This window comes from Cryptomeria japonica, chromosome 5 (assembly GCF_030272615.1).
Source record: "Cryptomeria japonica chromosome 5, Sugi_1.0, whole genome shotgun sequence".
Taxonomy (NCBI): Eukaryota; Viridiplantae; Streptophyta; class Pinopsida; order Cupressales; family Cupressaceae; genus Cryptomeria; species Cryptomeria japonica.
In genome coordinates this window covers 928747160-928774012 of record NC_081409.1, presented here as the reverse complement: position 1 = coordinate 928774012, position 26853 = coordinate 928747160, and the positions used below count along the sequence as shown (strand labels likewise).

The 26853-nt window shown below is 37.5% G+C and overlaps 1 protein-coding gene across 4 annotated transcripts in view; it reads right to left on the bottom strand.

Annotated features, from left to right (window-relative positions):
• LOC131037392 (ABC transporter C family member 13) overlaps nt 1–26853 on the bottom strand; it is a 361462-nt gene that overhangs the window by 200848 nt on the left and 133761 nt on the right. For all 4 annotated transcript variants that reach the window (XM_057969521.2, XM_059221854.1, XM_059221855.1 and 1 more), the window contains 4 exons: nt 17747–17864; nt 17411–17527; nt 17158–17238; nt 16776–17051 (listed from right to left, as the gene is read on the bottom strand). In XM_057969521.2, the coding sequence (XP_057825504.2) occupies nt 16776–17051; nt 17158–17238; nt 17411–17527; nt 17747–17864 (592 nt within the window). The remainder of the gene's footprint in view (nt 1–16775; nt 17052–17157; nt 17239–17410; nt 17528–17746; nt 17865–26853) is intronic.

Genomic DNA, 26853 nt, shown 5'->3' with positions numbered 1-26853 from the left:
TTAGAATCATTCTTTCAGGTTTGTGAAGCAATTGGAGAGAGTTATGAGCAAATCAGTGGGGAAAATTGCCCAAATTTGGTGAAGTCTCTCGGGGGCCTGAAGGAATTAGCAGCAAATTGGTCTGTTTGTCTTAGATTTGTTTTTGGAAATTATTAGTTAGAGGAATAAAACTCCTTGGAGCTGTTAGAACACATTGGTAGCTCCTGTAAGCATTGGACTACTGGTAGGCCAATTCTGGCTTTTGATGTTTCTATATCTGATTTCAGATGTTTGATAATTTGCTGTCAATAAATCAGTCATCTCTAAGTTCCTATTTCAGTATTAGTTCTTCCCTACATTGCAATTATATTTCACTTTGGTCTCCAAATTTCAAGCATAAAACACCAAAAAAGTATAAAACCTCAAAATTATCAAAAAACTTCAAACAAATTCTCGCTGTCAAAGATTCAAATTTGCAACAAACCAATCAGATTTGAGCATAGTCCTAAGCAGCATCTTTCATTAAAACATTATCTCCTTTAATAATCATTATTTCTTCATTCTGTCTGCACCGGGGAGTTGACCATTTTATCCTTGTCCAACCCACTGACTTACTAAAAATACAAAGGGTCCCTCTCAATTGTCTCCTGAATTACTATAAATAGTAAGTATATGAAACTGAGCCCAAACGAAGGCCAAACTGGAACATACTGAATTTTGTAGAAGACGAGAACCCCCATTAACCAAGCCCCTGCCTCAGAAGACCCTCTATCCACAATTATCAGTCTACGAGGGTCAAAATGGTGGGCTAATCACATATGAATAGGAACAACCTAAAAAGGGGACATTAAAATGTCCTTGGTGCGTCAAGTACCTTGGAGGATTCTGCACCTTGATTAGGCATCTACCCTGCACACCCGGACACGAAGTATGAGGCAAGTTTAAGGTGAAAAATGCGGGTTAGTAGTGCCAGAAGACAATGTCAACACTAAAAATTGACAAAACAGCAAGATAATCAAAATTTGAAAGTACGCCAAAATACCTTTGAACAACTTAGATTATGCGACTGGAGATTAAATGCATTTAAACTTAAAAATTTCAGTTGGTTGTTGGTTTGGGCGAGTTTTAAAATATAGTTGCTCCCTATTTTGCTGACATTTTTAAAATTGCAAACCTTTTTTGTTTAAGGGTGCATTGTTTTCAGCTTGTTTGCTTTGTTGGATTTAATGTTCTAAGAGCGCTTGGAAAGGTGATTTTGTGATTCAGTTTAAGCCAAATTCTTCAAAAATTTTGCCTAAGTTTTAAATTTTGGCAGAGAATGATTGTTGTTTCCTGGGTTTAAACCTTCAAAATTTACTTCGATTTGCTTTGCATTTTAACCCTAGGTAAAGAAACATGATCATTTTGCAAAATTTTAACCATTTAAAGGGCAAATTTGAATTTACCTGGCAGTGACCGTGAAGGTTTGCTGACTACAAACTCTGAATGAACTTGACACTTTGAGAGCCAAATCAAAAGTAGTGAATGAGTCTCTGGGCTGTGTGGTCTTGCTTTAACCCTACATGTTTCTCCTCTAATCAATAACAACTCGCCCTCTTTGCAAGGAGAAATTAGGGATCTTAGGGTAAATCGCGCGATCTGGCTTTGTTGCTGGGTTAAAACGTCTCTTTTTGACAACTTTGGCCAAAAGATAGGTCAATGTGATTTTCTTGTTGAAGTTTTATAGACACCCTTCTTTCATTCAAGTGGGCGATTTGTTTCTTTCTACATTCTAATGCCCTTTGGCATAAATGAGCAATGCTTATTGCTTCGTGCAATTCTGCTTTGCTTTGATTAAACACCTTCTTTGCAATGAAAAAATATTGGGCACTTTGATCCTTTTGGGCAAATTTAATTATAACTCACCGTATCTTTGGTGAAACTCACGCATTTTACACCTACGCGATTTTTATCTTTGTTGTATTGCCTTTATTTGCACACTTCAGGCGATTCAACTATTTGGTGTGATTTTGTGGCTGCCTTAAAATGCCTTTGCCTTTGCAAATTTTCGGGCAATTTGATTGAACTCGGCAATTTTTGTTTTTAAGTCGAAGTTCCTTCCTCTTAAAGCTTTCGGGAAAATCAGTCAAAAGGTCCGATTTTGTTTCTTTGTGATGCCTTCTTCCGAATCGAAACTCATGCATTTTAGCCTATTTGCACGATTTTTCTTTTTAAGCATTTAAGTAGCTTATTTTTTCATTTCGGGTCCTATGGCCCTTTTGCAAGATTTTGGTTTTAAGTTGTGTTTCCTCCCATTTAGAAACTTTCCGCCATTTAGGGAGTTTTGCGAGATTTCATTCTTAAGTTGCACATTCACCATATGTTAGAATTTAGAGAACTTTCAGGCCTTTTCGTCTCTTTGGTCGAATTTGCCTCTTAAACATTTAAACCAAAGAAACGGGACTCGGACGCGACTCGGCGAGGCCTACTCGTCTCGGGTCTCGAGACTCGGAGTCGAAACTCGGCACAAACTCGGCCTTTTTCGGCAACATGAAAAGCTCAAGAAATTTAAACATTTTTAAGGATTTCAAACTTGTTTCATACACCCTTTATTAAATAGACCTTAAAGACACAATAAAATCATCAAATAGAAGCTAATTTGATTACATACACAAGTATACATCAATCACATAAGCATAAACGTAAATTGTAGCTGAAGAAAATAACAAACATAGATATATAAATATTGTCAAATGTATACAATATTACAAAACTCATGGAATAAAAAATCCATGTCATCGTATGATCAAATCAAAATGTTTCATACAAATACCAAAAGTAAAAACAACTACAAGCCTATGGCTCAAAGGAGCCTGCATCCTGTTGACGTGTATTGTGTACACTATCAAACACAGAATAAAATACCCAAGGGTACCTTATCCTCTCTTGAGTAAAGCCTCTGAATGCTAAAGATATCGCAAAAAAGGATCAATGAAGGTGACTTCAAGGTTCTTCGTTGTAGGATCTCTACGTGTGGATAAGCACTAGTGGTCGTTGTAAATGTTGTTTCTTCAAGGGGCCTTACGTTTTCGATCTGCAGGAACAGGATTTTCCTAAAGCTAATAGGCTCTCAAAAAAAAAGATCAAAAGGTAGGGTTTTCAAGAGATGAATTCTAATCTAATCCTAAGAATGACTCAATGTAGGCTAGACTTGGTGAGATTCTACCAATTTCAGTATTGCCAAGGAATTACAACTCTACTGGAATTGATGCGATCTTCTAAGGTGATTAGTGATTTTCAAATCATCAAGAATTATGGATACTACCATAAAGATACATATCAATAGTTCAATAATGATCGAAGGTTCAAGCAATCTAAATATCTCCAATTGACCATGCAAGGCGTCCTCACAATCAGTAAGAAGCTAGTAGTTTGGAACGTGAATCTCACCAAAGATCAAGCACGACAATTAGTCCTTCAAACTTAAATACTACTTCGACTGAGAATGAGAAAGTAAACAACCATGAAGATAGCCACAAGAATTGTAATAAAACACCATAACTTCAATATTTTATTGATCTCAAAGCCAAAATAGACAACAATTGTTTGAAATTCTTTCTTCACTACTCAATCTTGCTAAAAAATAACTTTCTTCTCTCCAAAGCTCTAACTATCTATCTCCTTGATATCTAATCTCTAATCATCTAATGACAAAATAAAAATGAGTGAGGGTATAAATAGCATCCTCAATTACAATGAACGGCCCAGATCAAAAGAAGATCAACGACTGAGATTCTGACACCTAAACCCTAATTAGGGTTTGTTACAAAAAGCCCCTTTTTTAGTTGAACATTATTAAATGCATAGCCAAATATTTAATTGGCACAAAAATCGAGGAAACATAGACCAATGCTAATTAAGATGCCACATCATTTTATAACAACCGTTCTTCTAGAACCTTATTCCCCTTCCAATGTTCTTTCTTAGCATATGCAACGAATCTGGACACAATTCCTTCAATCTCAGCAATAGGAATCTCGGGAAGATTCCTCATTCGCTCCTCCAAGTGGATAACCTGATCAAAGGCAGTGAGAAGAGCAGCTTCCCATCCAGGTTCGAGTTCTTTGATCTTCTCAATCAGGAGCATAGCAGTGAACATTAGACCCTGTTGCTCATCTGTGATGACATTCTCATCTTTGCAAAAGATGACCTTGACTCTCTCTTCCAACTCTTGAAGGTCTACATCCATCTCAACTTCGATCCTCCTGCCGAGAATGGTACATAACACTTCAAACACCCTATCCTAAATTGGATGGATGACACCTTCAACTTGATTGCATTTGGTGCTGATGTCCTCGAAAAGAACCTCTTTCATCTGGAGTAGAGTTGACCACTGAAGTAAATTATGAGCTCCTCCATCCATTATCTTTTCTTGTGCTAGGATCTTTCTTGGTGTTTGCCTGATTACTTGCAGAACAGGAATGACATCTCTAGTGTGGGCGAAAGAGGCTACAGTTATCATTAGATTGTGGACGATCTCAAGGACCTGGATAGCTCGATGGATTGTCTTCATCATTCTTGTTGAAAATTAAACAGCTACTGTGTGGGATTTGTCAATCCAAGAGCTCATAAGCTGAACCAAGCTCTTGACTCTTTCTGCCTCGCCAACTGATTCGAGGGGAAGTGCTTGCAAAGGAGATACTGTTGGATCCTGACGTCCCAAGGGCTGATTGAGATGACTAAAGTAGCCTCTCCAAGCACCGACTTTTCTCTCAAGCTTTCTATTCTTTTCCATTTCTTCCTTAAGCTTGTCTTTAAGTGCTTCAAATGAATCGGTTGCCTCATCCAGTGCCTGTTCAGTAGTGAGGGGACCAAGCTCAAATGTTTCTACATCATACTCATCTGCAAGGATTTCACCTTCATACTTGTCCACTATTGGTGTAGCTATCTGCAATTTCCTGGATCCTGCCTCATCTGTGATCATCTTGGACATCTTGGTGGCCTTCTTCTTCTCCGTTACCTCTTGAGAATTCCCTATAAGACTCTCTAAGTCAATCACATCCTCTTCATCCTCAATCACGATCACCTTTGTCAATCTCTCTTTTAACCAATCCAGAATGGCGGATCTTGTCTCTCTAACTTCTATTTCCTTAAGCAATTATTCGTCTTCTCGGAGAGGGGATGTCGCTTCATCATCATTCTTCTCTTCATGTAGCTCATCAACTTGGGGAGATTGACTTGATGAATGCTGAAGTGTCTGCCCCTTTTTAGGCTTGTCATTCTGTACCATGGACGCCATAGATTCATCAACCTGAGGCACCATCTTCCCTTGTCCTTCATCTTGACTTGCCTTCTTTCCATGTCGAGAAGATGTGCTTGATGGGCGATCTCGATTGGCCTCTTGCTTCTTCTTGGAAGGCTCTCTTTTCTCAGGTCTTTCTTTCCTCTTTGTGCCTCTAGGATGAGAATTGCTTTCACTTGCGCTCGCTCCTCCTTCTTCTGGTCTTTCCTCCAAAGTAAAAGTCATTGGTATGTTCTGCTCCCTTAACTTCTGATGTTGGACATCCACCCATCTGCAAGTACATGACAAAACTGGAGCCATCAAAGCTCTCAAGTCCGAAATCTCAGGCTCGCTCCAATCTATCTTCACTCTCTTATCTTCCTTGTCATAGGATGACTGGAGATGTCTGCCACTGTCCTAAGCTTGATCGGCTACTCTGTAAACTTTGCATTTCCTGATGAGATCTAAAGGCAATCTGGAATGCATCTTTCTTTTCACTTCTAAATCGCCTGAGAGATTCATCCAAAAGTCCTCTACCTAAAACTCATGTTTGTACTTCTTGCCAACTGTCTCCTCCATATAACCATGAGGATCGAAATTCTCCCTCGAGGCAAAGAACGTGAACGAATATAAAGCCAACTCCTTCTCTGCATCCTCCGAGGCTTGAGTATTAGGACATACCTCAACTGAATTCCCCTATATGATGGGCACGGGAACTCCATTTACATGCTTGTGTCTGAATGTCTTGGCATAAGCTGCCAACTGTCTGGTCACCTCAAGTAGTACTATCCTGTCTGTTGGATACCTCGGCAACATGTAGGGAGGTGAAGGACACCCATGAACTCTAATACATGTAAACTTTTGAAACTGGATGAACCAAGCACCATACCTCTTCACAAGCTCCTGTGCATCCAGAGATAGTCTATTGTGAATCCCACCTTGCAATACCCTAGTGATGTTCATCGTGAAGGTGTCATTGACTAACTTGTAGTCGCCTCTAGGAGGATGATGCAAATCAACGTAAGAATCACAAACTCTCACTTCTCAGGGTCCTCTTCCGATCACTCCTCTATGAGGTAGCCCTGCATATTCGAAACTCTTGATCAAGGCATATATGACGTATGAGTTCATGTGGAATGACTTGGTAGGCTTTAGTCTCCTCAACTGCACATCCAGGCAATGGCTAATAATTCTAGCCCAATGAATCATTCCTTTCCCTTGGACAATCACTTGAATGAAGTAGAACATCCATTTCTCGAAATAGAAGGCTTGAGGAGCCCTTGTAACTCGATTTAACAAAGTTATCAAATCTCTGTACTCCTCCTGGAAGTCGATCCTATGTGGTGTGTTGGGAATCTTGCTCAGGCGAGGACGACTTTTGAGCAACCAATTCTTATTGATGAGATTTAGGCAAGTGTCGGGATCATCCTCATACATTAACCTGGCTCCTTCTAGGCTTTTGTAAATCATATCTTTATGCTCTGGAAGATGGAGAGCTTCACTTATAGCCTCCTCTGAAAGGTAAGACAAAGTGTTCCCTTCCTTGGATACGATCGATCTCCATTGTGAGTCGTAATGGCGGGCACACTCGATTATCAGCTCATGACACTGGACTACTGGAGGGAAACCGGCCGCCTTGATGATGCCACTTTCAATTATTCTCTTCGCGACAGGTGATGGCTTGCCAACGTAGGGGACCTCTCGAAACTTCTTCATACTAAAGTTTCCCAAGTTGGTATCTCCGATATTGCTCCATTTGGACACGATCCTGGTCTCCAATTCTTCATTCTTCTGATCTTCCTTCATGAGAGCTGAACGACTAGTAGATGTTCCCGCCTTTGGAGTCGCCATCTTGACACCTACATAACATTTCACAATTACTTCTTAGGCATTATATCTTGAAGCGTAGATATTAAGACTCCAAAAGGAAGATAAAAGATATTAATTTAGGAAACTTCACGATAAGTCTTGAGTTATCATTTCCTAATTAACTACACCGAACTTGGAATTTTCAAAACAAAGTTCAACATTCAAAGCTTCGACAATGGAATAGGATGATCTCGCCATACCTCCTCTTGAGTACTAACTCTAAGAAATGTGTAATGTCCCCACTTTGAAATAAAATTCAATAATAAATGATAATAATAAAATTAAAATATTTAAAATTAAATTAAAATATAAAATAAAATAATTAAATATAATTAAATATGATTAATTAAAAATTAATTAAGTTAATGAAAAGTCAAAAGAAATGAAAGGAAAGGTTGTGACTCCCTCAACAATGAGATATAAAAGGGAGAAGAGAACCTCATTTGAGAGGGGGAATATTTTGGAAATGAGAAGTGCAGATCTGATTTAAATGATAACTGCAGATCTGATTATGAGAGGTTGTGTCCCTTTCAAAGGGCAGAAATAATGAAGAGTTGCACTCTTTCAAAGGGTGCTAATGGTGAAAGGGTGTATCTCTTGCCAAAGGGTATACATGATGAAGAGGTGTGACCTCTCTCTCACATTGAGAGATATAAAGGAAAGGAATCAAAAGCATCTAATAAGATCACCATTGATCAGATTAGATCAGAATTGTTATCAAGTTACATTTGTGTTCTTGGTGGTATGCATGGGGATGTGCTTAATAAGTATGCTTAATATATGAAGCCCAATAATGTTCTTATGCAGAATTAATAGTAAGGCTAATATGGACTGCAATATGTATGACAATCATACTTAATTTCATATATATATATTCATAATACATAAGAAATATATATACTTATAGTCTAAATCATGTTATTACTTTCCGTATTTAAGAAGATGGGATTGAGATGTTCCAAAGAGGGGCAGTCTAAATCCAAGCAATAGGTTAAGTCCCAAGATAGGGTGGGGATCAACGACCCATAAGCCTTGAGGGTATAGACCCAAGATAGGTAAGGGCTTGGATCTGTAAACTTTGAGGGAACCTATTGTAGTTGGTCTCTAAGCACTTTGGTAACATATGTAAACCCTTCTCCCTAAAAACTGAAGTAGTAGCAAGGTTTGATATCTATATTAAGAACTATGAATAATGAAATTAATTAGCTAATGAGGAAAATAGACAAGCACTTGTTAACAACTTATTGAAGAAAATCTATCAATTTTAGTATATTTAAATAGATCAAGTAGGGGACATTACAAAATGATGCAAAAATAGGTGAAATTCGCTAGGCAAAACGTAGATCAAAGCTCTCCTTGAATAAAATGTGCCTCCTTTAGCCTTCACAAGAATCAATTCCACCTCCTTCTAGCCTCCAACACTTGAAATAAATTCGCTCCAAACAGACCAGATTTCGCACTTCCTTCTTGCTTTCCAAATTCGCACTTGAAGTAATGAGTGAATGATTGATTAAACTTGATCAAAGCACCCCTATTATATAGGGCGCTCACCACTTTGCCTCCCCATAGGCCGACTTGGCAAAATAGGCTAAAAAAAAAAAAAATTGCAAAAAGGAGAGGCGGACTTGGTAAAATAAATAAAAATAAGATCTCAAGCGCTCCATTTTCAATTTTAATTTAATAAAAAATTAATTTTAAATGCCTTTACAATAAAAATTCGATTTTTTAAGGCTCAAAATTAATTTATTAAATGCCAATATGTCTTTTATTAAAATGCTAATTTAATTTAATTTTTTCAAATACTTCGAAGTTAGCAATTTTGACATCTAATGCACTTTGGAGGATATTAACGCTCAAATATGGTAAAAATAAAGGATGCTACTAACTTCACCCTGGACCCTTGGCAAGGGTCAGGAGTGAACTTTGAATTTAGGCCTCGCATTCCTCATTTTTCTTGCCCAAAACTTCATCTAGGCGTTTAAATGGCATTTCTAATTGGAGTTGTGAGTTTGATTTCATTTGATCTCTAGGAGGAAAGTGCCTTTAGGACCTTTTCGCCCTGGACCCTTAGAGAGGGTCAGGAGCGATTTCTTCAATTTTGCTCTTAATCCTTGATCTTTTATTTGTCAATTCTTGCTGTGGGGTAAGCAATGATCTCTTTCACTCGCTCCATACATGTTTAATTTGTTTTTGCAATGCAAAATAAGGACTTCAAAGATTTTCGCTCTGGGCCTCCAATGAAGGTCAAGAGCGACCTTTGCAATTTTAGGTTAGGACCATCAAATTTTGGAGGCAAATCCTTGTTCATCACGTTTTGGAGGACTCTTCCACCTCAGCACAACCTTGCCTTAGCACAATCTTGAAGGGGAAGTTGTTGATTTTGTAAATTTCGCCCTGGACCCCTAGAGAGGGTCAGGAGCACCTTTTGTCTTTTTGCACAAATTTTTAATCAATTCAACTTCAAATTACCCTCATGGCGTAGAACATCATACTCCCTTTTGAGTGTTGGAAACAAAAATATCATCTCGAAATGCAAGGAAAATGGGCACACTTGGAAATTTCGCCCTGGACCCTTAGAGAGGGTTAGGAGCGATTTTCCCCACTGTCATCAAAATTTGCACTCCTTGCATCTCAATTCCACTCCAAGGCATTTCAAACATCGCATCTACCTTGTGCCTAGGCTTAGCTTCGCCCAATTTTGAAGAAAAAGGTTGGATATTAGGTTTTTCGCCCTGGTTCCTCAATGAGGGTCAGGAGTGCCTTTGCAATCTCAAGCTTATCCATCTTTTGTTAGCCCTCCAAATTATCTTCAACGGGCAAAACACACCTTCTTTCATTCATTCCAATCACAAAACTTGTTTTGTCCTTGCAAGAAAATTGCACTTTTAGAATCTAGCTCTGGACCTCCAGTGAGGGTCAGGAGCGCTTTTTTGTTTTTTGGGTTGGTTTCCTCCAAAATTGACCACTCAAATTATATTCAATGGATAGAACATGCTTTCCTTGATCTCTTCCAATCATAAAATCACTTTGATCCTGCAAGAACAGTGCAAATTTGAAAATCAAGCTCCGGACCTTCAGTGAGGGTCAGGAGCGCCTTTTCCATCATGATCAAATTGTTTCACTTTTCATCTTGAAATTCCTTGGCTAAGGAAAATGTTATCTTGTTTCATGCTACGAATAAATTCTCATGTCCCAAAAGGTCACAAGATGATACATATAAAGAAAATCGCTCTGGACCTTTAGAGAGGGTCAGGAGCGAATTTGATGATTCCAACAAGATCCTCCATCATTTCGAGTTAAAACTCCTTCGGGCGGGTGGAGAAAGTCAATCGTTTTCTATTCATGCTCACCACTTGGTCCTTTTTTCACTGCAAGATGAGGGAAATCAAAATTTCGCCCTGGGCCCTCAGCAAGGGACAGGAGCGATTTTTCCCTTAACCTTCAAAATTCACCATTCTTCATGCCCTCAAATCTTCAAAAGCATCAAACCACGTCCAATCATCCCTCCTGGAGACCCTGCACAAAACAAATTAGAAAATTCAGTAACAAATATGCCTTCAATAACATTTTCGCCTTGGACCCTCAGCAAGGGACAAGAGCGATTTTATCCTTTCTGGCTAATCCATCCAAAATTTAAGTCTCCAATCACTTCACAAGGTAGAGTTAGGTCATTCTCAAGGCCAGGAACCAGTTAGCAAGCCTATCAAAAACAAGAAATTGCACTTAGGATGAATTTCGCCCTAGACCCTTAGAGAGGGTCAGGAGCGAAATTTGTGTTTCAGGCGTCATCTTACCTCCAAAATTTGATCAAAACTTACCTAGGCAAGAACACACAATTTCACCTTCAAAATGCTAACACTTAGAAAAAATTTGGATTTTTACCCCCAAAAACCCTGATTAGACCTAACCTGAGACCTATTTAACTCCCCTGGAAGACTTACCTTATTTCAACAATTTCAACCCTTCGGGAGGACACTTAATAACTTTCAAAATTTGACTGGACTCTGCTTGACTAACATCAGAAGAAACCCCTAAGGCTTAGCCCTAGCCCAGACAAACCACTCACTCACTCAAAACCCTAAAAGTAGAGAGAAGAACAAGCAAAACAAAAGCAAAAAAGAGGGGGTCCCCATTCTAATGGGGCGATGTGTGAAATGGTCACAACACATCCCTAGGCCCCGGCCCCCTACGAAGGCGTCTAAGGTAGGTCCTGGATGACTCAGCAGCCATAGCCTCTCCTCGTGACACCATGCCACCCTCACCCTCTGCCTCTGTTGTGCCTCTCACTGCTCGTGCTCTTTGCTCCTCTGCCATGGCTACAGGCTCTGCATCTACCTCGTCAACCCAATCAATGTTGTCGTCACTAAAGACAGGTTTTGTCTCAGTGGCCCACTCGGCTTCAGGATCAACCTCAGCTAGAATGATAGGGGAGTTGTCAGCCGATGCATTCCATTTCATTCCGAGTTGGAGGTTGTAGTAAGCAAAGACAAGATCGTTCATCCTCTCCACAAATAATCTATTGCGCCTCTAGGAGTGTATGTGCTCAAACATACTGCAAATGCGCTCACAACCAAATGCGCTGCATGGTTGGCTCAAAACGCAAATGGCCAACTTCTGAAGATTTGGTGTCCTTGGGCCAAAAAAGCTCCAATTATCTGAATTTGAAATGAGAAAAATAAAAAAAATCAATGGACTCTCATAATAATATATAATACAATTAAAATTATGCCTTAGAATGTATTTTAAATTTTTGCCTACCATCATAGATGTCCTACTTTCTTTGCAGATAGTTCGAGAGAAGTTCTCGCCTTGAGCATTGGAAAACAATTGTATCTCTTGCATAAATTTGGTTTGAGAACAACCATTAGGTGCCATCCTCTCCATGACTGAGTGCAGCCCACTAAGAACCTCCTCATCAGCCTTGAAAGTAGGGCTGAAATGGAATGCCGGCTTCAGATAATATGTTGCTGCATGGATTTTTTCTACATGTCTCTATGAGTACAGCCCACTAAGAAGGTAATGTCCCCACTTTAGTAGTTGACCAAGCATATGTGCGTTAGCCTAGCTCTACATGGTCCCGAGGGCTAACGAAGGGTTTAAAGGGATCCTGGAGTGTTTTGGCCTAGTCATTTCCAGTTCAGGCCAAAACGGAGTTGATTTACTTAGTTTCAGGCATACTTACTATTTTTAGTAAGTCAACAGGACACAAGGGAGGCTAGTTTTGGTGATTGGATTCGATACTCCTTGGCGAGAGCTTTCCGACGAGTTATCAGTCGCGCTATTCGAAGTCCGATTGCTAGTATATTTTAATGCCTGAAGTGTTATTAAAGGAACATTTAATTTAATTGTAAAATATTAAAGTGTTACTTTAATATTTATTTTATGGGGATGTGTGCAAATCAAAGGGGCATCCAAGGGAGACATAAGTGAATATTTTAATATGTTTTATATTGCACATGTTTTATCCCACATTGCTTAAGTGAGTTGGGTCGACCCTTGGAGAAAGAATAAAGGAAGCTTTTGTGGCTTCATTCAGCATGTTGAATTTGAGAAGAAATTGATGTGTGAGTTGCAGATCCTTTCTTGGCATTAGAGGACGTCTATCCTCTCGTGTGACATTCTAGACGTCATTCTCTTGAGGTTTGGCCTTTGGAATCCATTACTTCCAGCTTCATTAACAGGCAGATTGGGTGCATTTTGGGTGCATTTCCAGCTACAGGCAGCAACACTATTTGGGTGTATTTCCAACTACGGGCCGCAACACTATTCACGTGGGCACTATTCACGTGGTACTATTCACGTGGGCACTATTCACGCAGCACTATTCATGTCATTGTAGCAGCAAGATTGGAAAACATTTGATGGAGCATTATTGCTGGAGTATTTAGTGAGTTGAAAAAATCTGCTATGTATTTGATTAATTCTGAAAATAATATCATATCAGCAGTAGTTCAATTTCCAGTTGCATATTATTGTAGTTTCATTCTTGTTCATATTCTATGATTTCAATTCCATGTAAAACAAACCAACATTTCATTTTTGGAGCCATAAGGGAATTTAAAACATTAAACGGAGAAATAAGGAGTTGGATGCAAACTGTTTGATAAAATTCCTAGCAGCAATTGGTATGGTTTTTGGGCATTCCGGGTTGTCCATTACAAAGAACCTCCTCATCAGCCTTCAAACTTTGAATTTCGGCCAATTTAGTCAAAGAGAGCGATTTTTTGTTTGAAACTTGTAGATCCTTGTGTTTGAGCGATTTTGACTTGACAATTGTATCAATATTTGCAATTTTTTTTCCTTTGCCTTAGGTGTTTTGCTTGACTTGCACAATTTCTTAATCCTCATGAAAGCTTCAAAGGTGGCTGTCTCTTTTCCATTCAATTTCCACTTGCAAAAGGAATTGCTCAACTTTTCAATGCATCCAGGTTGCTTGTCAAATTCTTACTTTCAAGGTGTGAATTCCCTAGGACTTGGGCCTGTTCAAATTTTCAGGTCGAATCATCTTCTCTAGCTCATCTTTCTCACTGTTGTAACATACTCTGCCTACTTGCAAAAATTCCTACTCAGGGCCTCAACGAGGTGAACAATGAAAAAGGGGGGACCCTGTCAACGATGGGCAGTGTGTGTAAGGCACAAAACAAAGGATGGGAGAAAAGTTGAAACTGAGTATTGGATGGTAAAAAATGCTCATTAGACAAAAATTGGAGCTTGATATAAACTTTAATGTGGTGGTTCGCTATCCAAGACAGGCTAATTGTGTTGAAAAGTTATCATTGATGTCACATGAAGAGAAAATATGTGATTTCTATAAAGCTGGATGTATGTCCCATTTTAGGATAATTAGGAATTATGGGACAATTACTTAAATTCCTTAAAATTACAATGTCTGATTTTTACAATAAACTTATGCAATTGGAAATATGAATACAATTATATAAGGTATGACAATAATCAATGCCACTTGCTCTCTCTGATTTGTACAACTAAAAAGTATTCTAAGTAAATTGATGAACTATTTGCAGTAAGTGCAACAATCACTCGCTGTATCAAATATGAAAATATGCAATGATATGTAAAGTGGTATTGCCTGTGGCAATATGGGCTGCTGTCTCAGATATAATCACTTAAATCATGCAATGTCTAATTTGTATGATTGCCTGAAGCAATATAGCTGCTGTGTCTGATTTGGATATAATAACTTGCAACAATGATGAGATATGCTGTTTCAGATCTGGCAATGATATGTTGCATTTTGATGGGGCTGTTTCTGATATACGATTGCTTAGAATATGCACCCGATTATGGGCCTTCAGCCTTGCTCACTTCGAGCTCTTCCAAACTGGAATAAGAAATAAGATATAAACACAATCGATGCCTTTTTGTGGATGAAACGATTGCAAATATATATTTACACAACCAATTGATTGTGTCTCCTAGGGACCTAGAGTATAGAGACATGTCTTTTGTTATTGTACCCCATTGTTTATCGATACCCTATTAATATGTGTAGTCAATCCCAACCTCTGTTTTCTTTATTCCGTGGTTATAGTAATTGATAATCACTGCTGCTTATGTGGGATTATATATGATCACTATAGCCATCACCGTATACGATCTGTAAATGATCTCTGTGACTCTTAAGTCGTAATCAACTAAATTGCCATTACTCAATTATTATTAAAGAGTCGCTATTTGATCACTGTTTACTTAGAGTCAATAGCTCCCTCTTCTCATGATTATAATCTTCTGTCTATAGTCGATAAGATGTACAATAGCCTTTCACTCTATAATCGCCGTTTTTATTCTCCACGTCATGGTGCTTTGTTATTGAAGTGTCAATGACTTCTTGACCAAGTCTTACATGGCAATTATAAGCATATACTTTGCTGAGTCGTTTGTTTACATGATCACCACTTATGATGATCCTTCTTGACTATTGACTCATATAATTGTATTAAGCATGATGACCTCGAATCATACACTTAACCTCTAACAATGACTTAATCATTCTTATCGATCAGCTTGGTATGATAATTTGTTAGTTTATAGATTTAAGTTTGGTTGATAAAGATATGATTGTAATAGATCATTCACCTCTTTGCCTACTTCCTTTAAAGACCTTTTGATTCATTTTGCAATTTTGTCTCTTTTAGAGACTTCACAAAATTGAAAAAGTACTAGCGATGTAAGGTCCAAGTTTAGGGACACTACAGTGGAGGTCTGTTGCATGAAGCGATTAATATAAACAATCAATACAATGAATGTTAAGACAGCAGTAACATAGATTAAAAGATGATTACTAAAACAGTAATTAATATACAGCAAAGGTGGTGATTTGTCTTTACAAATAATAATCACAAAAAGGCAGCAATGTATCACTGAAAAGAGTATTATACAGAAGGTATGATTTGCAAAGAAATTAATTAGTTCGCAGTAGTCAAAAGGCAGATCAGAAATTGAAGTCAGCGATTTGTTTGCTAAACTGAAAGGATGTGAATTCATTGAGATAAACTGTTATTAATTATCAAACAATAAACAAAGCAGATTTAAAAGACATCGATTCATATTAAAGAGGAGATGTGTTTAGGAGATGAAAAACAGTGCTAATCAAAGGAAAGGATACAATGGTAAGTTCGTAAATGACCAAAAGATGCAATTTTTGGTTAAGGAAAATAACAATCAATGGAAAGGTGTGATCCATAACTAAGAAACAATATTTATATATGTTTTGTTTATGAGATACATTTGTTTATGGAAGAGGTGCAATCATTCATAAAAGGAGATATCCCTAAGGGAATCATCCCTCTTCGAAGGTATAAATGGAGATGGTGAAAGGTGGAGAGGAATGTGCGTTGTGTTGTGTTGTGTGAAGACAAGGATAGATATACAAACCAGATAGAGAGTGGGCATTATATAAGAATATCATTTCAGAATTGAGGAGCAGATTCAAAGGTAAGTTAAGAGCAACTTCATAACAGATTGTGAAGTGAGTTTTGGGGCAGAATCAAAGGTAATATAAGAGCAACTTCATAGTAGATTGTGAAGTGATTTTTTGGGGCAGATTCAGAGGTAATTTAAGAGAAACTTTATAGCATATTTGAGAAGATCAAGATCATCCATCATCCGTTGTAGAAGCAACATTGACAAGGTGGAAATTTGAATAAGGGGTTGGTGCCTCTAGTGAGTTGGGGCTAACGAATAGAACAAGGGGTTGGTGCTTACAATCTTTGTAAAAGAAGAATTATATAAACTATAAAGCATGTGTGATTAATTAAGCTTTATAAAGTACCTAATAAAATTTGAAAATTGAAAGATTGTTGATATACTGATGCATCCACTAACCCCACCCCGCCCCCCACCCCCGCCTTCAGTATATTGTGTGCTTGTCAAATTGACACTGACATATGTGACAACAGCATAAATGGTAAAAATTTGATGCTTATTTGTATTATTAATTTTCAAGGATGCACTTCACAACTACCTCAATGACAATTACAGGAATGACACAGTGAAGGATAGATAAGTAAAATAGAATAAACCCATGCATTAAACTTTGCTGAAAATGGAATGAATACCTTGTAATCCAACAGTAAGAAGAGACAAATAATCAGAAACAATATCACTTTTTGAAAATAATCCATAAAAGGAAAAAATATATACTTGCCTCGCCAATAATAACAGTCAACCATCCTTTTGGAATTTTCAAAGATATCTGCTTGAGAACTGGATTCTGATGCTCTTGTTGACTATTAGACCATACACATTCCATGTTCTTGACAAGAAGGGCCATATTCTCCATATCTCTATCTGAATTCTCTTCACAATTATTAGAATGACAAGCATCTAGTCTGTAACTTTCTCTAGCATTATCATTTGTCCAATGGGAGTTAAGTTCTGTACAAGATAGAAATTTTCCAAGGCGTTGAAGGGATATAAAAGCCTGCAGGAAACGAAGTCAACCTGAGGGGAAAAACAATTTTGAAACTGTTGATACTCAATGACGTACTAAAGTTATGTAATTATAAAAAAGAATGCTAAGGTGTTACCTCAATAAGACCATTTATAACCCACGGAAAAGAATTCAAAGGAGAGATGAGTATGTTAAACAATGAAATACATGTGAAGACCTGTCAGTGAAAAGAAAACAGACCCAATTTTAAAATGGTTAATGACTGGAAAATTGTTGAAAATCTCAAGAGCTGTCATAAATCACTACTACACTGCTAGCCCAGCTGTTTTATAAAGCTTGTTTGTGTATACAATAATACTACACAATTTATGGCCTTTTCTTAACAGTACCGTTGCTGCATCTAGAGAATAACCCAGTAATGCATAGAGGCCGAATGTAAACAAAGAGAAAAGTGTAGGTGTTGTAGCCCAAAAGTAGACACACCAAGCATCCAAATATTTTCGAGTCTGTCAAAAATAAACTATATACTTGTTAGTCCGTTAAAAAATTTCAGAAACCTAGTTCTTCAGAAATGAAAAAACAGAACAAACTATTTTTAACGTCCCCAAATGACTAAATCACAACAATCAGACTGTAAAGTAGAACTTGAACGTTTCTTCTCCTATTTTTAAATTTAACCAGAACTTGAATTGTAAACTGAAGCAATATGTGAAGATGTTACATACTGCAAGGTGTTTCACTTCATGTTTTCTAGTTTCCATCAAACGATCAGCAAAGAAGTGCTCCCAAGCATACATCTTCAAAATCCGGATATAAATTAAAAGTTCTCCAGCCTTTCTAACTCTGCATAACAAATGCAAGTAGCATAAATGTTTTGAATTAAAAAGAATTCAACAGAGAAAAAAGAAAGGCTAAAAATATTAAGAGGAGAATCCTTTGAGGTCATAACATAAACATGGCGTAGTGAAAAGCACATGACCAGCATTCTCTGTATTGATATGTGTGTACCAGAACATAAAAGGAATCTTTAAATCGATCATATATTCATTTTATAAAAACAAGTTGGATGTTTACTATGGCAGTTGCACATTATGTGTCAAGCTAAGGAATACAAACTAGCCCTCCATGAAAAATGAAGGTAAAAGTTATAGCCTAGATTGATGAAGGCGGCAAAAAAAATGTCTCATATATTCTCAAATGAAGAAAAACAACCTTGTCATTAGCAAGTCTCAGTACTCATGTTATGTGAAAAGATTAAGACATTTATTCCATTATAGTCTATACTTATGTGTACAAAATAACTAATTGTATCAAGGTATACATCGCGTGAATAAGAGTTGCAATTGTATCAAGATTGGGTAAACTGGCTCAAGCAAGCTAGCCCCTCTCAAGTGGACAGAATGGCTCAAGGAAGCCAATCTCCCTCAAATGGACAAAATGGCTCAAGGAAGACAGTCCCTCTCAAGTTGGGTAATGGCTCAAAGAAGCTAGTCCCTCCCAAGCTGGACAAAGATGGCTCAAGGAAGCCAGTCTCTCTCAAGTTGGGTAAAATGGCTCAAGGAAGTCAATTCCTATCAAGATTGGGTAAAACGGCTCAAGGAAGCCAGTCCCTTTCAAGTGGGCAAAATAGCTCAAGAAAGCCAGTCCCACTCAAGTTGGGCAATGGCACAAAGAAGCCAGTCCCTCCCAAGTTGGACAAAGATGGCTCAAGGAAGCCAGTCTCCCTCAAGTGGACAAAATGGCTCAAGGAAGCCAATCCCTCTGAAGTTAGGCAATGGCTCAAAGAAGCCAGTCCCTCCCAAGTTGGACAGAGATGGCTCAAGGAAGCCAGTCTCTCTCAAGTTGAACAGAAATGGCTCAAGGAAGCCAATCCATCTCAAGTTTGGGCAAAGGGCTCAAGGAAGCCAGTCCCTTCAAGTTGCAATGTATATAGAAAACTAGTAATTTTTCTAACATTTATCATTACTTTGATTTATATGATTACATGTTTGGTACTACTAATCAATGCGCAGGTTCATCCAAGAAAGAAAACAAGGAGGATGAAAATTGCTCGAGGACAAGCAAATTCTAGAGGGGGAGACTGTGATGTCCCCATCCCAATGCTAGAACTCTAGAACAAAACAACTAAAGGAAAGCTCCTTGTATCATCTTTATAGATAATAGAAGGCACTGATCAAATATAGCGACTTGAATGGCAATCAAGATTATCGATATAAGGGAGGAATTAACTCATCGAATGATTGATGATTTGACTACCAAATGATTCAACAGAAGTCTCCCGTCGACCTTCTAAATATTCCTAACCTTGGGAAGTTCTACAGAATACTCTCAATATTAAAGAAATGGCAAAAGGAGATAGGCCTGATATATGAAGAGTGATTTCCACGAACAAACAATATATATAGAGTCAATAACAGCAAACCTGTAAGGACCCCTGTCCTTTCTGCACTAATGTTTTCAGTTTGTGTGGTTTGACATTTTGTCAAACACTAGGCATGCATTCATCATTAGGACTGATTTTCTGAGTTTTTTTTTTTGTTTGCTTATTGAATTTTCAGGTTGTTTTCAAGGTAGGGAACAATACATATAGCATACTACTTTGCACACGATATAGAAAACAAAGAGCTGATTTCACATAAATTGTATTCAGATTTCATAGAACCTTTTCAAACAATATAAATCAGATTTTAAATGCATTGCAAACCTAAAAGTGTTCGAAACTTAATACAAAATGCTCAGAAATTGATGCAGTCCCAATACTTATATAAACAATCCTTCACCACCAACAACTAACGTTCCAAAATGTCACCACAGTGCCCTCATGAAGTGCAGATTTCAGTCCCAGAAAATACCACACAACTTCAGATATGGAACAGCCAGGGCTTATGAAGAAGGACCAGCAAACTCCAAACGCAGCTCTCAGATTTGGTCAATGGTACTGCCAAGATATGAAATGACCAGAGTAGCACAAAGCTCCAGCCCGTACCCAATCGGACCCTTGCCTGGCAATGCAATAGAAATGACTGTGACTGTAAATGTAAACTTCTGATTTTTACCTTGAAAGATTAATTCAAATCCTCCCGACTGTATCTTCCAACAGCGAAGAGAATGCTGGCAAAGAGGGGATTCGTCCTCCAGGCCCAATAATCAGATTTCCGAGAAATCCAACAACATAATATTAATCTCATCCAAGCATGCTGAAAGAAGACTCTTCAATCTCTTTTATAACCCTTTCTAAGAGCGAGCTCACTCCTCTCGTCAATGTGGGATAAACAAAATCACCCTTTTTGCCCTTTCCTATAATTTCGGGATTTTTGCTTTTTCGCCCAAATTTTCTCATGATTGCTTTTTTGGCCCCTATTTTATAGCGATTGCTTTTTCTTTAATATTTCCCATGCCATGTAACATGATTTTCCTTCAACATAGTCCCCAAACACTTTTTTATGTCTCCAATGTATTATAGAATAAAGGGGAACTCTTTTATTTAAATATTTCCCACAAGTATAGCCTATGCATTAATAAAGTTAAATAATTAAATATAACTTAATAAAATAACTTTATTGACACAAAATAAATCATATCAATGATAAATATATTTCTTGTCGATTTAAAACAATTACCATTGACATGTCACTACCACTAGATGTCCAGCAATGTCCAAAATGACTTACTATAAATAGTAAGTGTGCCCAAAACTACCTCAAAACCTCTTAGAATGCCCTGCAACTGGAACTATCTAAACCAAATGGCCTCTAAATCCCTTTATTGTTCTGGTTAGCGTTCAAGACCATGGGGAAATAGGCTAACGAAAACATCATGCTATGAATGCTAGAAAGGGGACATTACAAAACCATGACCTTGATTCATGAATTCGGATGATCGCCGATCTTAATAACTATGGTCGATGCAGTATTCAAGTGGAACTACAAGTGCCGACAAAGGTGTTGAAGTCACAAAAGCATGATTAGCGCTAACGTGCATAGTTGCCACCTCAGTGGTAATGTTCTTCATGGAATTTTGATAATAAATATCATTGTTGAGTCGTGTGTCACATCGTAAGGATAGCATAAATCATGTCAAGTAAACAAGGGAATTAGCTGATTACAAGCAGTGATTATGTTGGCAAAAGAAGAAATTAAATAAATACGATTTGTACAAATAACAAACATTAGTGGGAAAGTTGCGATTAGAACACTAAGTTGATTATGGAGAGAGATGCGATTATGAAAAGGTGTGTCTATTTCCAGGCAATGGTTGCAACTTGCAATCATATTACACTATGGAATATTTAATGAGGATGGGTCTTTAGAGGAGGAGGATTCATATTAGGGGAATAGGGAATTAAAAGGAAATGCTTAGAAGAGCGGCAGACTTATGAAGGCTTGGACGGATGATTTAGAAAAAGAGGAAGATCAAAAACTATAATTCTATCAAAGTTGTATCATTGTTGTTCAATTGCTTGATTGGAAGGAGACCATTCAAGCATAGCGGTCTTATCCATAACCATCAGATGTTGTATACTTCTCAAAAGAGTGAATCGCAATAGCCAAACCTCGTGTACAGTGACATCCATATTAAGATTTCAGAACCGATTATTCTTAGAACAGTATATTGGAATCTGTAGTAGATAAGATTTATTGGAGCATTTAATATATTATTTTATATATTGGAGTACTTAATATTCACATAGATTCATCAATTCAAGCTCTGCACTGGCAATATTCTTGAAATAACTCTTACTTAATACCTTTCCAATCAAACCATCAGAAACTCAAGAATCAAGCACACATGGAGATTGTAAAATCAGCGAAAACCATACAAGGGACATTACAGTCTATCCCATATGGCCCAGGTGGCACCTCTATATATGACTTGTAACGCTTCCTAATGTACAACTCACTCATGTACGATAAAGGTTGTATGGCTAGACTCCCCCAGTATACAGACTCTTTAGCTTGTTTCTTCGTATAGTGTTCTTGTTCATACGGTATATTTTTGTACGGCTTGGCAACCTCTTGCACGTATGGCTTTGCTTCCTCCCTTGGTCCTGTAGCTTATGGATGGTGATGCCCGTAAAATGTGTTCCTCTCTTCTTCATATGGTATTCTAACAAACTTCCCTTCATGTGTTTTACTATGTCGAGTCTTCACCACGTACGGACCCAAGTGCAACCTATACGAACTTGTTGCTACAACGTACGGCCAAGTCTTCACCACATACGAATTCCCTTGTGCCTTGTACTGTTTATCTCCATCCTCGTGTGGATCTCTATGTGTGTTGTACGGATCCTTGCATACTCCCTTAAATTGTCGTAGGGCTTTGTCACCTATGCTTTCTTCGTACAGTGTCTAATACAACAACACTACTTTTGTACGGCGTCCCTAATCGTTGTACGGCTCCACTTATCTGTCGATACAATGTTTGTAGGACATTTGACCATCTGCTCTTGAATCCATACAGACTCCTCCAACGTACGGTAGCGTTGCTCCTGTATGGCCATCCACTCAACCCGTACAGGTTCCTCCACCCCCTTGTCTTCCTGTATGACGTACTTCTCACGTATGGCCCAGACACTTCTTTCTCGTACAGTCTTGACACTTCTTTCCTATACAATTTATCACCCACCCCATACGACCATTCTTCGTCCAAACACTTTCTCTCTTTGGACAGCTTGTCATGTGCATATGAACTTACCCTCCGGATGTCTATGTGTAAAATTCCCTAACTTAGATTTGATACCATTCAATTTTATCACCAGAACATTGCAGGAAGAAAGTGTTTGTGTATTATAGCCAATGGTGGTTATAACCTCTTATACAACATCTCTTAGTTAGGTGTCTTCCTTATTTGCATTGATTCTAGTTCTATCTAAGTAGTCACCGATAAATATACAAACTAGAACAATCACTGTAAAACATAGAGTCAATTTATTATTTCAAGAACAGAAATAAAGTTTTGTATCATAATGCACCTAGTTGGCCTTCTGTTGATTAATCTTCGCATCAACTCTTGAGAATATGCAATGTCTATAAATATTGACGAACTGGTACTCGACATTCCATCTACACATCACGTTGCCTCTTCCGCATTGACTAATACCTTCTACGATACATCCCGATTTCGGGTTTGCTAGTAATCCGCTGTGATGTTCTGCGCAATGGTCACGTCATTGGTTTCTGAGGTGATTCCTGTTATTCAACACCCCCATCGTGGCTACCTGGATTCACGCAGACTACAATAGGAAATAGTCGGGTTCACTTCCCTCGCAATTCTGCTGTGTCATACATGCCGTGCAATCTGTTACTCCCGTCAACTGCGATAAGATGTGTGTCTCCGAGTCATACTTCCGGTGACTCTGCTCTACCAAACACACCCGTGGGAACCTGGAATCCCAACGAAGTCCACTTCCTGCTAGCAAATCGATTCTCTTTCTGAATCGTAGAACCAATAGGTCAGTTGGAGATTGACGAAAGGCACGATGAGTCTGAGTGTTATACAAACAGATTCGAATATTTCTTCCACGCTTTTGATTTTTATCAAATTCCATGCTCCTCCTATCGTGAGCCCATTCTTTATTTGACAAGAGTTGATTGAATTCCCGTAATCGTTAAGATTAATTACGGCTAAACTATTGCAACATATGACTTATAACTATTAATATAATTGCAACGTATGTTTTATAAATATTAATTATTTATATAAGTGAATGGAACTATATATAAGATAATTAATATTCCATATATTCATAATCACTTACTAGGGGACATGACACTATGGCATACAACTTCAACTCGTACGATTCCTTTAAGGGATCTTGAGGATATTTGACCTAGATAGTTTCAATTTTAGGCGATTAGAGGTGTTTTGGTGCGGTTTTGAGATACTTAACTATTTATAGTAAGTCAATTGCGTCAGGTTAGGATCATCGATGATTCCTGGATAACATCATGTCGATGGTAATTGTTGATATCGACTAAAGATTTTAATAAGCATTTGTGACTAGTAATGTAAGTATCAATAAAGTTAAGTTATAAAGTTAAAATTAAAATATTTAACTTTATTGATATGGGGACTAAGTTAAAGGGCAAGTTATTTAAATATTAAAAATTCCCCTGCATTAAAGGTACTTGGAGACTTAAATATTAAAAGGGAAGTATTTCTATTTATCCCACATTGGCTGGAAAAGTGTGCGGACTCTCTTGGGAATGTTATAAAAGACTCTTAAGAGTTCATTTTCAGCATGCTTGGTTGGAGATTTTTAGAGATTGTTCGTTGGAGATTATTTCTCTAAGGTTTGTGAGGACAGAAACACTCATAAGCAACATTCTTCACGCTGTTGCAAGATAGAGTCTGGAGAATCACTTGGAGTTTTCACACAGGAAGCTCAATTTGGATTAGCAGAGATTTATATTAATAGAGGAGTTCCAAATTACTAAAGAATTTGGAGTGCAGATTTGGCGAAGGAATGAAGTGTTTTGTTTGCTGATTTGCTACCATTGTTGAAGCGTCCCCTTTCAAGCTGCATATTCTTTTCTATGCTGGCCATCCCTTTCTAGTTTGCTCATATGGATTTCTAGAGGTGTGAAGCTGCTGATGTTACTATTTTCTGAGGCGTTTAAGAGGAGATTGAAGCTTATCTTCACCTTTCATTCATTGTTGATCAAGTTATCTTGTTGTGGAGTTGGACACCTAGGGTTTTGAGCTTGAAAAATGCAGATTTTTTGAACAGCAAGGACATTTTCAGTGCTCATTTTGTGGGTATGTAAGATTTAGATGATAGATGATATTTTATGATCTGGGTTATTATTACTTCAAAGAAACAATGAATATTTAAGTCTCAGTTAAAATCTGGAATTTTCAGCAGTGTTATTTCTGAAGTTTCTAGTATATTTCATTCAACATAAATTTAGCAATATTATCTTTAAAACCTACACTTTATTTGGCATTGTGGACATTGTAGAAACAACAAACACACTTCAAAAAAAAAATCAGACTACAAACAGGTCTGCATATTACAACCATATAATCTTATGAGTCTTTGGCAATCACTGTCTTATATGATCATTGGCTTGTGTTTGCTTGTCTTTGTTATAGTTAGGCATATTAATGAGTCACTTTGTCTTTCACTTGTATTAATATAGATTTGCTTGTCTCATTTATGTAGTCAGTCATACTTGAAACTTATAATCATTGTTCCTTTATTCTTTCTAGTCTTTATTCAAATCTGATTGCTTTGACATCAATGGCATTTATGCTTCTAACAATCTTATTCATTCTTCAAAGATAATTAACAAGTCCTGTAATGTCCCTATACTTGATCTTAATCATTTGTCCTTAGCTGTATTGGCTTTGAATGCTGTTATCATTTATAAAGATAATACAAGGGGCTTTCTTTTAGTTGTTTGGTTATAGTGATTTAGCATTTGGATAGGGACATCACAATTTATTACATAGACGACTCTTAACATATATACTTAAGTCCTTGGCGACTACAAAGGTTGGCCAAAAAATATGACAAATATTGATAATCAGTTATAATAACATTGAAACGACCATTTAATGGATGCCTAGAGACCTTAGGAAAACTTTTGAAACAAAATGACAATTACAAATTGTTAATTTGTTTACCATGATCAACTTGATGATATATGTCAATTTAATAATGATCAATAACACCCACCTGTGTCTATTTGTTTGTTTTCCTTGCTTTACTATATTTGCCTTGAGTTGCCTACCCTTTTGCCCTAGATCTTTGTTATTGTTCGTGTTGTTCCAATCTCTTTGACCTATTCTTGGCCATCCATGCATGTTAATCTAGATTATTTCTTTCTTTCCTCCAAGATTTTTTTAACGAGGTACAAAGGTAATCCCATAGTATTATATACATGAATATGAATTCCAAACTCATCTCTCTCTCTCTCTCACACACAACACACACACACACATATATATATGTTATAGAAGTTGTGATGAACCCTTGCTGGTTCAATTCTTCAACCTGTTGTACTTTGTAGATCTTCTTTGTAATTTTTAATTATTAAGATGGTCTTTCAGAAATAGATAGAAGTTGCAGAAGAGGGTTTCTTTAATTTGCAACACCTATTGAATAATACATGAATTTAATCAACTGAAACAATGAATTGGAGAATTTAGAAGCATACCCGTAGGTCCTTAGCCAATTTATTGAAAAGAAAGAATAAATCAGCAACTTACAAAGTTCTGATTTTTATTCTGGAACAATTCAGATCTGCTCTTATTTAAATACTAAGACACCCAAATAGTGAAAGATGGTGCCATTAAATGAGCAAGCTGTGTGTTTGGGAAGAAGTGTCATGTCCCCTCTTTAGCTCTGTCTAGCAGAGACATGTGAGTTAGCCTATTATGGAGTCTTGTAGGTTGGCAATGGTGGATAGAGACCCAGTCAGGATATTCAGTGTTTGGATTTGGTGTTTCTGGCAGTAGTAGACCAGTTTGGAGCAGTTCCTTGATTTTAGGAGGCAGTACCTACATTTTAGGAGGCAGTTCCTACTTTTTAGGAGGTTGTGACAACGTCCAAGGTTGGGGTTCCATGAGACCATTCCTTGGTTTCAGTTTCAAGAGATTTGGGTGTGTTTCCTAGTTTATAGGAGCATCCCTAGATTTTAGGGATGAGACTACCAGTTGATCCATGATTTTCGACATCAGTCACAGACAGGTGACAGGTTCCGTTTCAGACTTTTGGAGTCATTTGAGCCTTCTGCAGCTATTTGGGTTATATTTTTAATATATTTAAATATTTCCTAAGTTAGCGTTTAATTAATTAAATAAGGCTATGTTTATAGCCATTTTGGAG